General features: G+C 34.3%; 1 protein-coding gene across 1 annotated transcript in view; it reads right to left on the minus strand.

The window, feature by feature from the left end:
* The window catches only part of KIF6 (kinesin family member 6), a 138,051-nt gene that overhangs the window by 52,796 nt on the left and 71,647 nt on the right, over positions 1 to 13,608 (minus strand). The window contains exon 14 of the mRNA XM_052686505.1: positions 3,267 to 3,369. Coding sequence (XP_052542465.1) covers positions 3,267 to 3,369 — 103 coding nt within the window. The remainder of the gene's footprint in view (positions 1 to 3,266; positions 3,370 to 13,608) is intronic.

Here is a 13,608-nt window from a genome sequence, read left to right on the forward strand (position 1 = left end):
GTCACGGAGCAAGAATTTTGCAAAGGTTTAACTCATCAATCAAAGGTGAGCAATTAAAAATTTAATATTTTGAAAAACAAATCTCTAACTTATAATGTAAAACAAGACAAATTCAAATGAGACAGCAGAGATATTTAGTGGAATATACAAACATTCATTCATTTCTAATTAGAAACTGAGTGACTTAAGTGAAACACATCTTTTCCATGAAACTCATACATAGCTACCAAGCTACTGAGAAAACAACTTAGCTGCTAAGCAGCTGAGACACACAAAGCAAGAAAAGAGGCAAGTGGAAAAAATTAATAAGGAACATCAAAGGGGAAACTAGATTTACATTACATCTGGGAACTTAGTACAATTTTACTACTGGAAATACTGACTAGAATGGAATTTAAAAGGCTTTGTGCAGTATACAATATTGCTCTGGAGTGGCTTAGCTGGGAATATTTCTAGCTTTATTGCACAAGAAAATGAGACAGATTTCTCCTCCTTCAAGAAGCAACTCTTAAGAGAACATGACTATACTGAGTAACAGGACACTATTAAGTCCTCAAAGAATCAGGTATAGGATGTTCAAATTCCAGCAGTCTCATTTTGTCTGGGTACAAGCATAGATATTTAAGCAGCACTGCAGTTGTTCTACAGAAGAAAAACAGAAAGAGTTGCACTGTAAAATTAACTGTAAACTAACCTATAGATCACTTTTTCAGTCTTACAAGGCCACTTTTCTAGTAGTTCCCATAGGCAATTGTACTAACTGGATAGTCTCAATCTATTGTATTTCACACAGACAGGAAGTCACTAAATGTGCTTCAAAGAGAAATGATTTTTAACTAAGTAAGCTTTCTTTCCCCCTCCACCCCCTCATTAATCCAGGCATGGTAGTAAGTTACAGTACTGAGTTATATTCCCTGTAAAGGTCTCTGAAGTAGTAGGTGAAAAGTTTTATGTTTGAAACAGTATTGCTTTTATTCACGTGATTTTCTAAGTTTTTTTGTTTGTTTGTTTGTTTTTATGGCAAGATAGATATTTCTCAGTATTTGATTTAATCAAATGATTACATTTGATTGTTTATAAATAAGCAGTTACAGAACATATGCACATACACAATACACGCGTACACACAGAATCAAAGCATGACTGATGTTGGAAGGGACCTCTGATGGTTGTTTGGTCCAATCCCTGTTCAAGTAAGGACATCTAGAGCAGGTTGCCCAGGACCATGTCCAGGCAGCTTTTTTTACAAGGAGGGAGAATCCACAATTCATATATGTCAATAATTTCACAGCCGGGGAAATAGTTGTGACTTTTGCTGTCAAAATTTGAACTACTCTCACTGACAAATCACCATTCAATTAATACAAGAACAGTATAAATAACAGCCAAAGAAAATCTACCCAAAATATCCAAAGGAAAGATTATGACAGCTAAAAATAAGTACTTTCTGAACCAAATACTGTTGTTGGTATGACAAAAGTGGTTATGTAACTATAAACAAAAATATTACCATGAGAAATCTCTATGTAAAGGGAAGTTATGGTAACCTTTAAACATCTGGTGTCCACACGTCTTCCTGTGCAATTTGAACACTGGCTGGGTAACCCAGTTTTTGTGCAACTGGTGGTTCAGAAGTTGCATTCCAAATTACAGACTGGACTTTATATAAACCCATTTTAATGAACTCAATATACTTGGAGCTACAAATATCTCACTAAAATCTACTGTAAAATGACATGGGAGACCTTGCTTCTCATTTCTAAGTATCAGCCTTCACATTAGCACCAATTTCATCAACCAGCTGCAGCAAATTAGAGAGGGGCTGTGAGTCTGAATCTCTTTGTCTTTTAGGGAAAGAAAATCTGGTGTCAAAGTCTGTGGGTTCCACACATCTCTATTACATGTTCTGAAATCAGAAGTATATACTGGTTTAATTCAATAGTAATAATGATCAGAGAAAATGTGGTTAAATTCTGGTTAACTAGAAGAAATTCAGGAGACAGTTCAGAGCTGCTGTGCTCCCATGATCATGCTGTAACCATGAAGTGTTCTCTTAATGAACAGCAACATCAGAAATTATTGCAGTGCAAGATATATGTGGCATCATCTATTGATCAGATGGAAGATGTTATTAAAAATCTGATTTACATGCATAACATTTTATGTGCATCTAATACTTTGTCAGTTATGCACCTGTGGCTGCAAGTGATAGACCTGGACAGAAAATTAACCAGTTCACAAAAATGGTAAGTAGCAAGATCATGAGTAAGCCAGAAAGACATGGAGGAGATCATTTATTGCCTGAGTTTTGAGGAAATAAATGAATATTTGATTCAGTGATGCTGAAAATAGTGTCTTGCATGCCTGTTTAATAGGAAAATTGTTCTATTAGTGAAATATAAGAAAGCAGATAAGATATTGAGAAGGAGACTCAAGGGGGAAAAAGAAGAGGAAAAAAATCAAGCAAAAACATAAAAGAAATGAGGTAAATCCTCATCAGGTTGGAAGGGCACACTGAGAGATCTGCTTTTGGCATGCCTAAGCTAAAAATGTCATATTTCTCTTACAGAGCATGGAGGATTAATGCTTGCAAAACTGACAGTGAAACAGTACTGTTATACAGACAACAAGCCTTGATGGTTTATTTTTTGAGCTGTGTAAAGTATGCAACATGAAAAATCATGTTAATATTTCACCATTCTCACCATCTTCACCAGAAGATTTTGAAGTGTTTTTCTAGTGTTAACAACAAATGTGAAAGGATAAAACATTATTTCTGTTTTAGAGAGCAAAACAGGAAGAGAGAACCTAAAATCACTTGGCAAACAAGTTAGGAGCAACAGACCAAAGCATCTGTTAAACATCTCCTGCTTTACTGTCCAATTTAGTGCTGAAGCCAGTAAAGCATTTTTGACAATGGAAATTACAGTAATCAATTTAGTCACATGAATCTAGCTTCCTCTCAATAATTCATGATCATGAATGCCATTTACCACATTGCTTCCATAGGACTACAAAGATAAGATGAATAAAACGAGAGGAAAGATGCTCTGAGACCACTAACACCGTTATATTCTCTTCAGACTTTCATTCTGTCCTCATTCAGTGCCCTCCAAATAAGAAATCTCCCTGTCAGAAAAGGCTAAGTTTCTGCACCAAAATCTAAGTAGAAACAGAACCCCTGATCTAAAATTATGCATTCTTACCCAGGCTCATAATGAACTCTCAGATGCCTCTCTCCAGCTGTACCTTATTGGGACACTCACCTCTGTTTGAGAAGCTGTTTGTTGTCCTCAATGGTTATACTGTCAGCATGGTCCTGCATGAAAACTTCAAAAGCCTCATGACATCCAAGTGACATCTTTCCTTCTGTCTCAAGAAAAAAACAGGAACTGTGTCAGAGTGAATAAGAGGCAGAAATCTCCCATTTCCTTTATCCCATTTTAGACAGATCAGCCAAAGCATCTTAAAGAACCTGGCAGATTATGCTCTGTTGCCTACCAACAGGAAAGAATTTTTCACAAAAGAACTGAAAAGTTTTTACCTGGCAAGTTAATTCAGTTTCACTTTGGAGAAACAAAATCTGAAAGCTTGTGTTGAATAAGTTCTATCTAGACTTGACTTTATGCAAAGTCAACTTTGTATAAAGTCAACTTAAATTTTTGATAAATAAAACCAATGTACGAAATTTTAAAGTATTGAAAATATTCTGAAGTATAAGAATATTAGAAGGATTTTCACAACACCAAGCTGCACTTTGCTTCAGTATTTCTTTCACCCCTTTATCTTATTTACCCCAAGACATGACTTGAACATTTTCAGTACTCTGGGAAGAGAAAAACTGGAGATTATTTTAATTACATGTGTTTCATATTCCTCAGTGAATGTTATCCCCTTTTAGTAAATCAGATATAGTGGCTACAAAAATAGCTGATTTCTGCCACTTAGACTTTCAATATTGGATTTATTTCCTTCTGGCACCAGAAAGTCATGACATATTTGGCCTTCAAATCTTTTTTCAAAATACTACAGGAAAGTATTACTATCTGTATTATTTACCAGTTCTCCTTGCTAAATGATCCACAGATCTAAATAAGAAGTTATGCATGACATTTAAAATAAATAAATAAATCAAAGCCTGTTTTTCTGTTTCAGAGCTATCATAGAATGTTTTGGGTTAGAAGGGACCTGTTAGATCATATAGTTCGAAGCCCTTGCTGCAGGCAGGAGCACCACTCTCTAGACCAGGTAGCTCACAGTCCCATCCAGCCTGGTCTTGAATGTTCTGAGTTGGAACATCCACAGCCTATCAGACAACAAGATGAAGTATCTCATCACCCTTACAGTAAAGAATTTCCCCATAATATCTAGTCTAAATCTGCCCTCCTCCAGTTTAAAGCCATTTCCTCTCATCCTGTTTCTACCTGCCTTTATAAAAAGTTGCTCCCCATCTTTCCTTAAGGCCAGGTACGGGAAGAATGCTATAAGATCTCCTCAGAGCCTTCACTTCTCCAGGCTGAAGAACTCCAGCTCCCTCAGCCTGTTCTCATAGAGGAGGTGTTCTCACCCTCTGATCCTCTTTGTGGCTCTCCTCTGGACCAGCTCCAACAACTCCATGTCCTTGTGCTGGGGGCTCCAAAACTGGATACAATAATCCATGTGAGGTCCCACAAGAGCAGAATAGAGGGGCAGAATCACCTCCGTTGACCTGCTGGTCACACCTCTCTTGATGCAACCCAGGATACAGTTAACCTTCCAGGCTGCAAACACACACTGCTGGCTCATATTGAATCTTTCATCAACTGACATTCACAAAACTTCTTCTCAGGGCTGTTATCACACTAGATATCCCTCTGTCAAAGGGGAAATCAAATCCATTGCGATAAGAGTACCAAAGCTTATTGGGAGTTTTGCTGTGCAAGAATTTTCTATATGATTTGTGCCAATGAATCACCATTACCAACAACCTACAAAGCTTGCAAACTATTTTCCTGTCTATGTACTTTGCAATTTTGGTGTAAGTGGAGATGAGGCATATTAACAAAACATACCTAAAAGTTATGCCATGCAGTTCATGAATGCTACACCTATTTGGGTCCTGATCAGTTTGCACGAAAAAAAACTGCATTTTAAACTCATTCAGGACTATATTTTGCTGCGCCTCATGATGCTTATCATTTCAGAATTTCTCCCCCCTGACTTCAGTGAGATTTTTGTGGTATAAGATATTGTTTACACTGAAGGCTGGTAATGCAAGTTAGCATTCAGGGTTCAATAATCAGTGAAAGTTTTAAAACTATTCAAAGTATAGTAGAAAAACTTCCACTCTTTCAGTTGAAAGAATCAGCACATCTGTTACTAATCTAAAAATTCTGAGTTGAAAATAGAACCACCAGGAATGTTTGAATGGCAAAGCATGTAGTAATGCTCCACCCTTTCTGAAGAAGAAAATCAAAGAAAGATACAGTACACTTTTGCCACTGCGAGATCCAAAAGAGTAAAAGGGTTTTGGAAAATATATTCTTTTTTTCTGCAGTGATGACCTGAGAATATAATGTTCATGTTTCAAGCCTCCATTGAAGAAAAGAGTCAGCTTTGCAAGCAGAATTTTATAGTACATTCATCCCATCATTGACGCTAATTTTAATGTGCAACCTGAACTGACCCTCTGAAATTGCTTATTTTTTCAGGAAAAAGTTTCATTAAGTGCAGAAAGCCTTAATGAAGATCACATCTGAGCTTAAAATAAACAGTGAATCACACTTTCTTATATGGAATACACAACATGAAATATTTAACCCTTTTGAAAATGCTTTACCTTTGAGTAAGCAGCAGCACTAGGTTTGGAATACAACAACTATTATAGTGCTTACTGCTTCTAGGCAGAAATCTGTTAACCAAAATTAATAGTATTCTGATAATAGTTTTCCAGCATTATATTAAGGGGCAGCAGAATTGTACAGCTTAACAAAACGAATAAGAATAGATCTTTAGAACTCATGGGAATGGGAAATTTTCTGGTTCATAAAGTGCACTTCAAAAAAGTCTATGGAATAGTAAACAATCACAATGAAAACAATGAAAACAGTATCTTAGCAGCTTGAAAGAAGCATTAAGATTGTACCTCAGCCCAACGAGCATAAAACTGATACAGAATGCATATTGCAGCATGTAGGTAATAATGGAGAAAGTTAGAATTATAATAAGGGAATACAGCAATGTTAATACCAAAAAAAACCATTGCAAGAAGCATTGGAAGCTTGATGGAGAGGTAATATATTTAGTCATGATAATTCTGTGTGCTTGGTGTATTTTCAGTTATGACATCTACACTTTCTCAAATGACATAATTTTATTAAATAGTTTTTCTCTAGCTGCAAACTGATATATATTTACTGCATTATATGCAATAAATTAATGAGTAAAAGAATTGAGAAAACATTAATGATAGCACATCGTTAGCAAGGTTCTCAAACAGTTCAGCTAAAACATTTAGTCCTGTAGAAAACAATTTAACAATTTTTTTTTTCTTTTACAAGCCAAACAAATTCAATACTGTGGCATGTTATTACAAAGTAAATATTTCAAAATTCTTATTTAAGAAAATCTTCACATACTACAGGCAAGAGCTATGAAATGTCATTGTCATTACACTGCAAATTGGAATAATCATTATCAACATAATTTGGATGGTTAGAAAAAAATTTCAGTTTTCTTGCAATAATACTTGTGAAATCCTAGTTGACATGTTGTATAAAAAAACGTGATAACTTTTGTACTAATTTTTTTTAAAACTTTACTGTCAGGTTGTGTAAATTGGTTTTAATGTTCAAATATTCAGAAATGTGTTCAATTCACAGCATGAAATTTACAGCAAACTCGTAATTCACTGCAAAATCAGAGTTCAAATTTGGGGAAAAGTCATGTTTTGATCCACATTCTGGATTTGAATGTTTAATAATGTTCTCACTGAACTTTGTTAATGTTCATTTCAGTCTGCACTTCTATCCAGTTACTGCACCAACCTGCATATGAAACAAAAAGTCTCAGTACAAGAGACTCCTTCAGAAAAATCTGCAAATTAAAATTATCCCACTGAGCTCAGAAAGGAGAATCACAATGACTACTAACAAGTGCTGACCTGCAGCAACAAGAACAATAATAACCAAGAAATAGAAAGTGCATTGTAGTGTTCTTTAATGGACTAAAGTCTTGTAATTAACAATAATTCAAAATAAACTGAGAAAAAAAATATAACAGTGTTCTTGGAGGTGCCTTATTATTTTTTAAGGTGACATAAAAGATCAAAGGGATTCCATAATTCAGTAACACACCTAAGGCAGTTAAAAGCCTACATATCAGCAAAGCCCCTGGCAAATATCACACAACTTATTCTATCATTTAAGCAATTTATTTTACACATTTATGTACTAAATGCTATTTACAGCCATTCAAAACAGCATTTAATGCCTTTTAAATTCTAAATGGAAAATACATATGCATAATGTTGCACTGGATGCTCAAATGCTGAGAGAAAAAAATATCAATCTGGATAATGTTTTAATGTTGAATACTATCCATTGGTATTATTAAAGGAATAATCCAAGTAGGTAAGAGCACAAAAGTAAAAAATCTAAATTATTTTGTTTCCATGAATACCAGACATGTTTAAATGCATTTAAGAGATGATGCTGATTTTTAAAGGTACCAAACAACCACAAATACTATTGGACCCTGTTTTAGTAATCCTAGATTACAAATAGTAGACATTTTTCAAGATTTTATTCTAGAGACTTTTTCTTCATAAAGGTTTCATGGGCATCCACACTAGCAATGGCACTATTAGGCCTGACCAATTCTTTCTGTTGTTTTTGGTTGCTTGTTGAAAAAGAATTTATATATAAAAGTCAGAAGATCTTCATGAAGTTTAATGTGTAAGATCCAATGAAAATACTTGCATTACTCTTTAGTTAAATCTGGAAAATGGCTCAGAAGGTATCAATTTCATGCTACTGTTTGTGTTAGAAGATACTACAACCTGTCAGAAATAAGAATCACAGTCTATCCCTCATAAGTCCAACCTATAGCCAGATTTTGGTCCTCGTATGAAAGCTTATGGGAATTCAAGCAGTTCTCATGACACAGGCTGTCAATTTAATTTGCAAAAAGAATTGGAAACAATTCTTTGGAAGTGAAGAATTGAAGATACAATTTGAGCTATTTTGGGGGAGGAATATTAAGACTGTCTGTTGACAAAAACAAACTCTTGGGAATAGCTGTTCTGACTCCTCACAGACTATGTATTCTGATGATAAAAGCAGCTGTCCACTTTTCTGCCCACATATCTGTTCTGCAAAATTTACATTTTCACAATGGAAGACTTTGTATTTCTATTTCTACTAAGTGCTCTGTCTACCAAAACTTTCCAGATTTTCCACTGAAATCAAGAAGAGCAAAATATCCCCTTGGCTCAGGGAAAGTTCCCATCTGAGAGCTGGGTGAAGAACTTCAGGATGACAGTTGGTACAACTTGTCAGTTTTTGTTCTTATGAAAAATGTTCCAATGGTCAACCTGCCCTTTCTTTTATCTGTTTCGGCTTATGACCAAATATGAACAAAGGAATTGTAGGCATTTTCAAATCAGAGTAAAGACAAATCTTCTAACGAGTCTTTGTACTAGAACTAAGGTGTTAGAAGTATGTATTGACCAACTGTTCAAAATGGGTAGAAGTTGATATAACAGAACTGGAGTAAAACCGAACAGCCATTCCAACAGCCAAGAAATACTGATAAACTGGAAAACAGACACCAATAAAATATAGAACAAATACTTTCCTGCTCTAAAGCTCAGCTAAATTCATCATGATGATACACATTATATATGAATATCTTCCTTAGGGTGTACTTCAAAAATGGAAAGTAGGTTGCTCTTGGTACCCCTGCAGAATGGAACTGCAAAACTGTCTCTGGATGACCTGTAGACTAAATAAATTTAGACTCAATAAGAATGTGGTGTAATTAACTTTCTCTTGCTGTGGAGGTTTTTTTGTTTGCCTACATGGGAGACAGAGGTAAAAGAAATGCTTTTTGAGTTTTGGTATGTTTATTGGGATTTTGCACATTGATTCTGCAAGTTGGACTGCAACGGCCAAGTGAAAATTTTCATGGAGCTATTAACTCATTGGAGCTTGAGTTAATTAGTACATGCTCATACTTAGGCATTATTTTATCCACGTAAAGTCAAGAGAAAAAGTTATATACAAAATAGTTCTGTATACAATATTTTTTAGATAGCAGTAACCCTTGATAGTGGAAATATATAACAGCAGAGGGACAAACTTATTCAGAGCTATTTTGGACACAAATCAAAGCACCATATCTACTGCAATAATTATTTTTAGCAGGTATGTGATCACTGAAACTCTGATAAATACATACATACATGTATACACATATATATAGAATAATGAAATATTTATACTCAGTTCATCCTTTGTATAAACTCATTTTAAAAGAAGATGAAAATGATTATTTTAAAATTCACAAAGAACATCACCAGCACCACCACAATTCCAAAAGGCATATGACTGCTAAAACCAATCATGCTGCTTTTTCAGTTTACTTGCTATAAGAAATCTCAGATAACAACAAAGGTAAGAACAATATTTTTCATATTAATCCACTGTATATTTAATAGGCCCACTTTTGCAACAAAAGCCGCTTGATCTTAAATGGCAAATGACAGACAGAAATTCAGCTTTATGCTCCTTACTGACACATCATAAGTCTTGTACCAGATTGAAATTCAGAGTGATCTCAAAGCAAAAAGATCAAAATTACTGAAATTATTTTCCTTTCATTTTTCTTCTCTGGAAAATAAGCATATTAGTCTGCCTGTTAAATGCTGTGAAGTACAATGCTAGTGAGAAATAAAATGTCCATGACTTCACCTGACAATACTTTTTTCTAATATGCATCAGTTTAACAAGACCACTTTGGTCTATATATATATATATTTTTTTTTCAGTTATGGATTCTAATAATTTCACCAATTTTCTAATAATTTCACTGCTTCACGTTTGAAGATTTACAGCATGCCTACTTTGTGTTACTTAGTTATGTTTTTAAATTTTCTTTAAAGAGTCAATGGACAGCAGAATTATCAGATTCAAAAATCAGGACAGAGTTGTTCTAAGGGTGAGATAGTGAGAATCAGTGTCTAGTTAGCATGAACAAAATGTTTGCAGATATAAGCAGGGAAGAACAAAGTCACATACTTACCGATAAAATCAAGTTTTCATGTTCTATACGAGCATTACTAAACATTTTTCAGCACTTCATATATGATAAATTATATGTTTCAAAAGAGACAAATATTTTTCAGCTTTTTACAACCATTTACTTTCAAGCTGCCTGTGAGATCATATCTGATTGTATAATACATAGGTATAATGCACATTGAAATACCTTAATCAGTAGGTAGGAAGAGAAAGCAGAAATGCAGCATGGTAGGCTTGGCAGAAGTTCAGGGGGTGGATACAAAGGAAAATATGAAGTCAAACCCACAGAAACTTTAAGAGACCCACCCAATGGTGCTGCCACATCTGAATAAATAAGGTTCACTTTTGTCTACACTGTCTATTCATGCTGTGAGATGTATCAAAAATTGAACATTATCAACCAACTGTGACTTTCTCTCTCTTCATCAAACTCAAAGCCTCCTCTCTTAAGCATTGGGTTTTGCAAAAAAAATTTTACTCAATAAAAGACAGGGCCAATACTTTAGTCCAACATGTTAGAATGCTGTGATAATACTCTTTGCTTTTGATAATATTGCCGCAAAATTACCTTTAAAATATCTTAGAGAAATAAAACTTATTTTTCTAAAGATTTCTACTTGACCTTTCATATGTTACTGAATCTCAATTCAACTTAAATTGTATTAGTCGCTCCTGTAATTGTACATTTGCTGCTCCTGTTTAGACCGGAAAATAGGCTTTCATTCTTTTCATAAGATTGTCTTTTTCAGCTACACAAATGTTTTTTTAAAAAATAGATTATTCCCAATAAAATTTCTCATCTACATATTTTAGGCTGTTTTGAGTGGCAGACACTACATTTAAATATTCCTTTTCAATGTATCTTTCATAATTTTAGAAAAATGACTGAACTGTGGGAGAAGAATATTTTAAGAGTTCCACCAAATGACAACCTACATCAATGGAATCATGACAGCTTGGACTAAATGCAAGTAAAGTTTTTTGTTAGGCACAAACTTGTAGGCACAAACTGTATTTTTGGTGCCTCAAGAACCAGCTGTGCCACCAGTCTTGCCGGTAACACCATAAACCACAAAAAAGGAGTGCTTCATTTTCAGAACAGTTCAACAGAGGAATGACGACTTGTTTTCCATCAATCTGGTTTTGGAAATATACTGCACTTCTAATTCCATATTACATTTTAGTTTTATTCTTTGTTAGGATAGTGAGGTTTTCTAAAGTCTGTGTGCTTCTATATCTGTGGCAGACAAGAAAAAATTGTCTGCATTTGGTGTGCTCTCAATTCCTACCAATCTGGAGTTATTTTAAGATTTCAGATTATTAACTGAAGGATTGGAGTAACTGCTTCATAACAAGTGTTTTTTGTTAGTCTATTTGTCTGTTCATCTCAGCAGGAACATTTTAGTGCAAAAAAAAATGGTGCACAGGAGAGTTAAGAGAAGTAACCATGACAGAGAGTATTGTATGTCTTTTTACCATTCTCAACATTCTAGGTAACGAATTTTAAATTTGGTTTATTGACTTATGTCAAAGATGAATAAGCTTTACCAATCTCATTTCTTATTTTTTCTGGCAGCTGAAAATTAGAAATTAAGATACGAGTGAAACTTCTTTGTAGCAGAATTAACTTTGATTCTTCTTTTGCTGAAGCTTTATTGGAGCCTCTGAGAACGAACTTGATAGTTTCTTTTATGCCTAAATCCAAAAATTAAGTATACAATTCCCTGCAACTACCACGCTATATTTCAAACACTCAGTTCCTGAGGAAACATTTTCCTCCTTGCTGTAACCATTACATTACAGACAGCATCTCTTCTTTCTAATGCCATTGCTCATGTGTTAAATAACAGTGGTCAGTGCAGCCAGTAGATATTAGCTGTACTCTAAATATGGGCTCAGAATTGATCCTTCAGAAGGTTTAACTAGTCTACTCAAAACTGAAGGCTTCTAGGCATGTGACATATTCTGTTGGACAAGCAGATAGTGAGGAAGGTTGTAGTGTAGTCAAGAAGTGAGTCCTTTGCATGTGTAGCAAAAAATTTAGATGTCACCTGAGTAATTTTCCTTAGTCGTTCACATATTCTTTAACACCAAACTTGACAGTAACGTGTCGAATTCTCTTCAGAAATAAGCACTTTGTACCTCGTGAGTTACAAAAGGGATTCCTTTTAGTGAGTCTGTATCTGGATTTGTCTCTAGTTGGTAGAGCATTTGGTTGTGGTTAGTACCAGTAGTTTGTATACCTATATTATAGAAGTCTATATGTCTCCACTTTTATCTGTAATGGTTATGAAATGGGGATCAATTCAATGGTTATGAAATTGAGGTGGTTATTTTGGACCCAGGAATTACACATATAAACAAAATGGCTAAGCATTCTTTGGACTTCCCTCAGTTGTTCAAAGCTTTAAAATTCTTTTTTTTTAAAAAAAAAAAAGCAACATTTTTGTATGGATCCATCCTACTTTGAAGGAAAAAATGCCTATTTTAAAGGAAACACTAAGTCTTTGTACAAGGAGGGGAAAATATAAGAAATAAAAATTATGCATGTTACATACATCTTTCCGTAATCTAGTCTTACCAAAAGTAATTCACTTACTATGTGAATCAATGTTAACAATCCAGAAGTTCAAGGAGGTTTAAGCAAAACTATAATTTTCATTTTTAATAGAGCATTCTGATGAATGCCATTAATCATTTTTAAATAGTTTAGCCGAAATCATACTACTCATTAAATAATAGGATAAAGCACGGCAAATAGCTCTGGATTTTTGCTGACAATAATGATAAATAGCACACATATTAAAATTTTAAGAACAAAATTATGCAATGTTATACCTATTTACTTTTAATAGCCTAAAAATAAAGCTTTCAGGAACAGATTCCTTCAGCAGAAAGATTAATTTTAACTTGAACATTCTTTAGATGCCTTAGAAAGTTCAGTTAAGTTCACATGGTTTTGAGTTACAGCCATTAGCAATCACTCTTTGCAATAAGAGAAATCTGGATTCCATAGAAATACTAAATTAATCAAAATAGAAAGGATTTTTAAGTAGAAACAATCCATGTGATAAAAAGCAAACAGCTCATCACATTTTTAGGATATCAAAGTGTACCTAACATCAAATCCTTTCCAACTGAAAACTGTAAAAAAGAATAATAAATTATTTCCATCCTCAACATTTTCACTTTTGTAGGAAAAAGCAAAGAATGAAGTATCTACCCTTTGTTTTTAATTAAAATTCTTTTAACTCTCAATAGTGAAACAATTGGATATCTCCAGTGGCACTGGATATTCCCGTTGATCTTAAGTGAACTGAATAATAAA

The sequence above is a fragment of the Tympanuchus pallidicinctus genome, unplaced genomic scaffold, assembly GCF_026119805.1.
Source record: "Tympanuchus pallidicinctus isolate F22 unplaced genomic scaffold, pur_lepc_1.0 scaffold1, whole genome shotgun sequence".
Classification (NCBI taxonomy): Eukaryota; Metazoa; Chordata; class Aves; order Galliformes; family Phasianidae; genus Tympanuchus; species Tympanuchus pallidicinctus.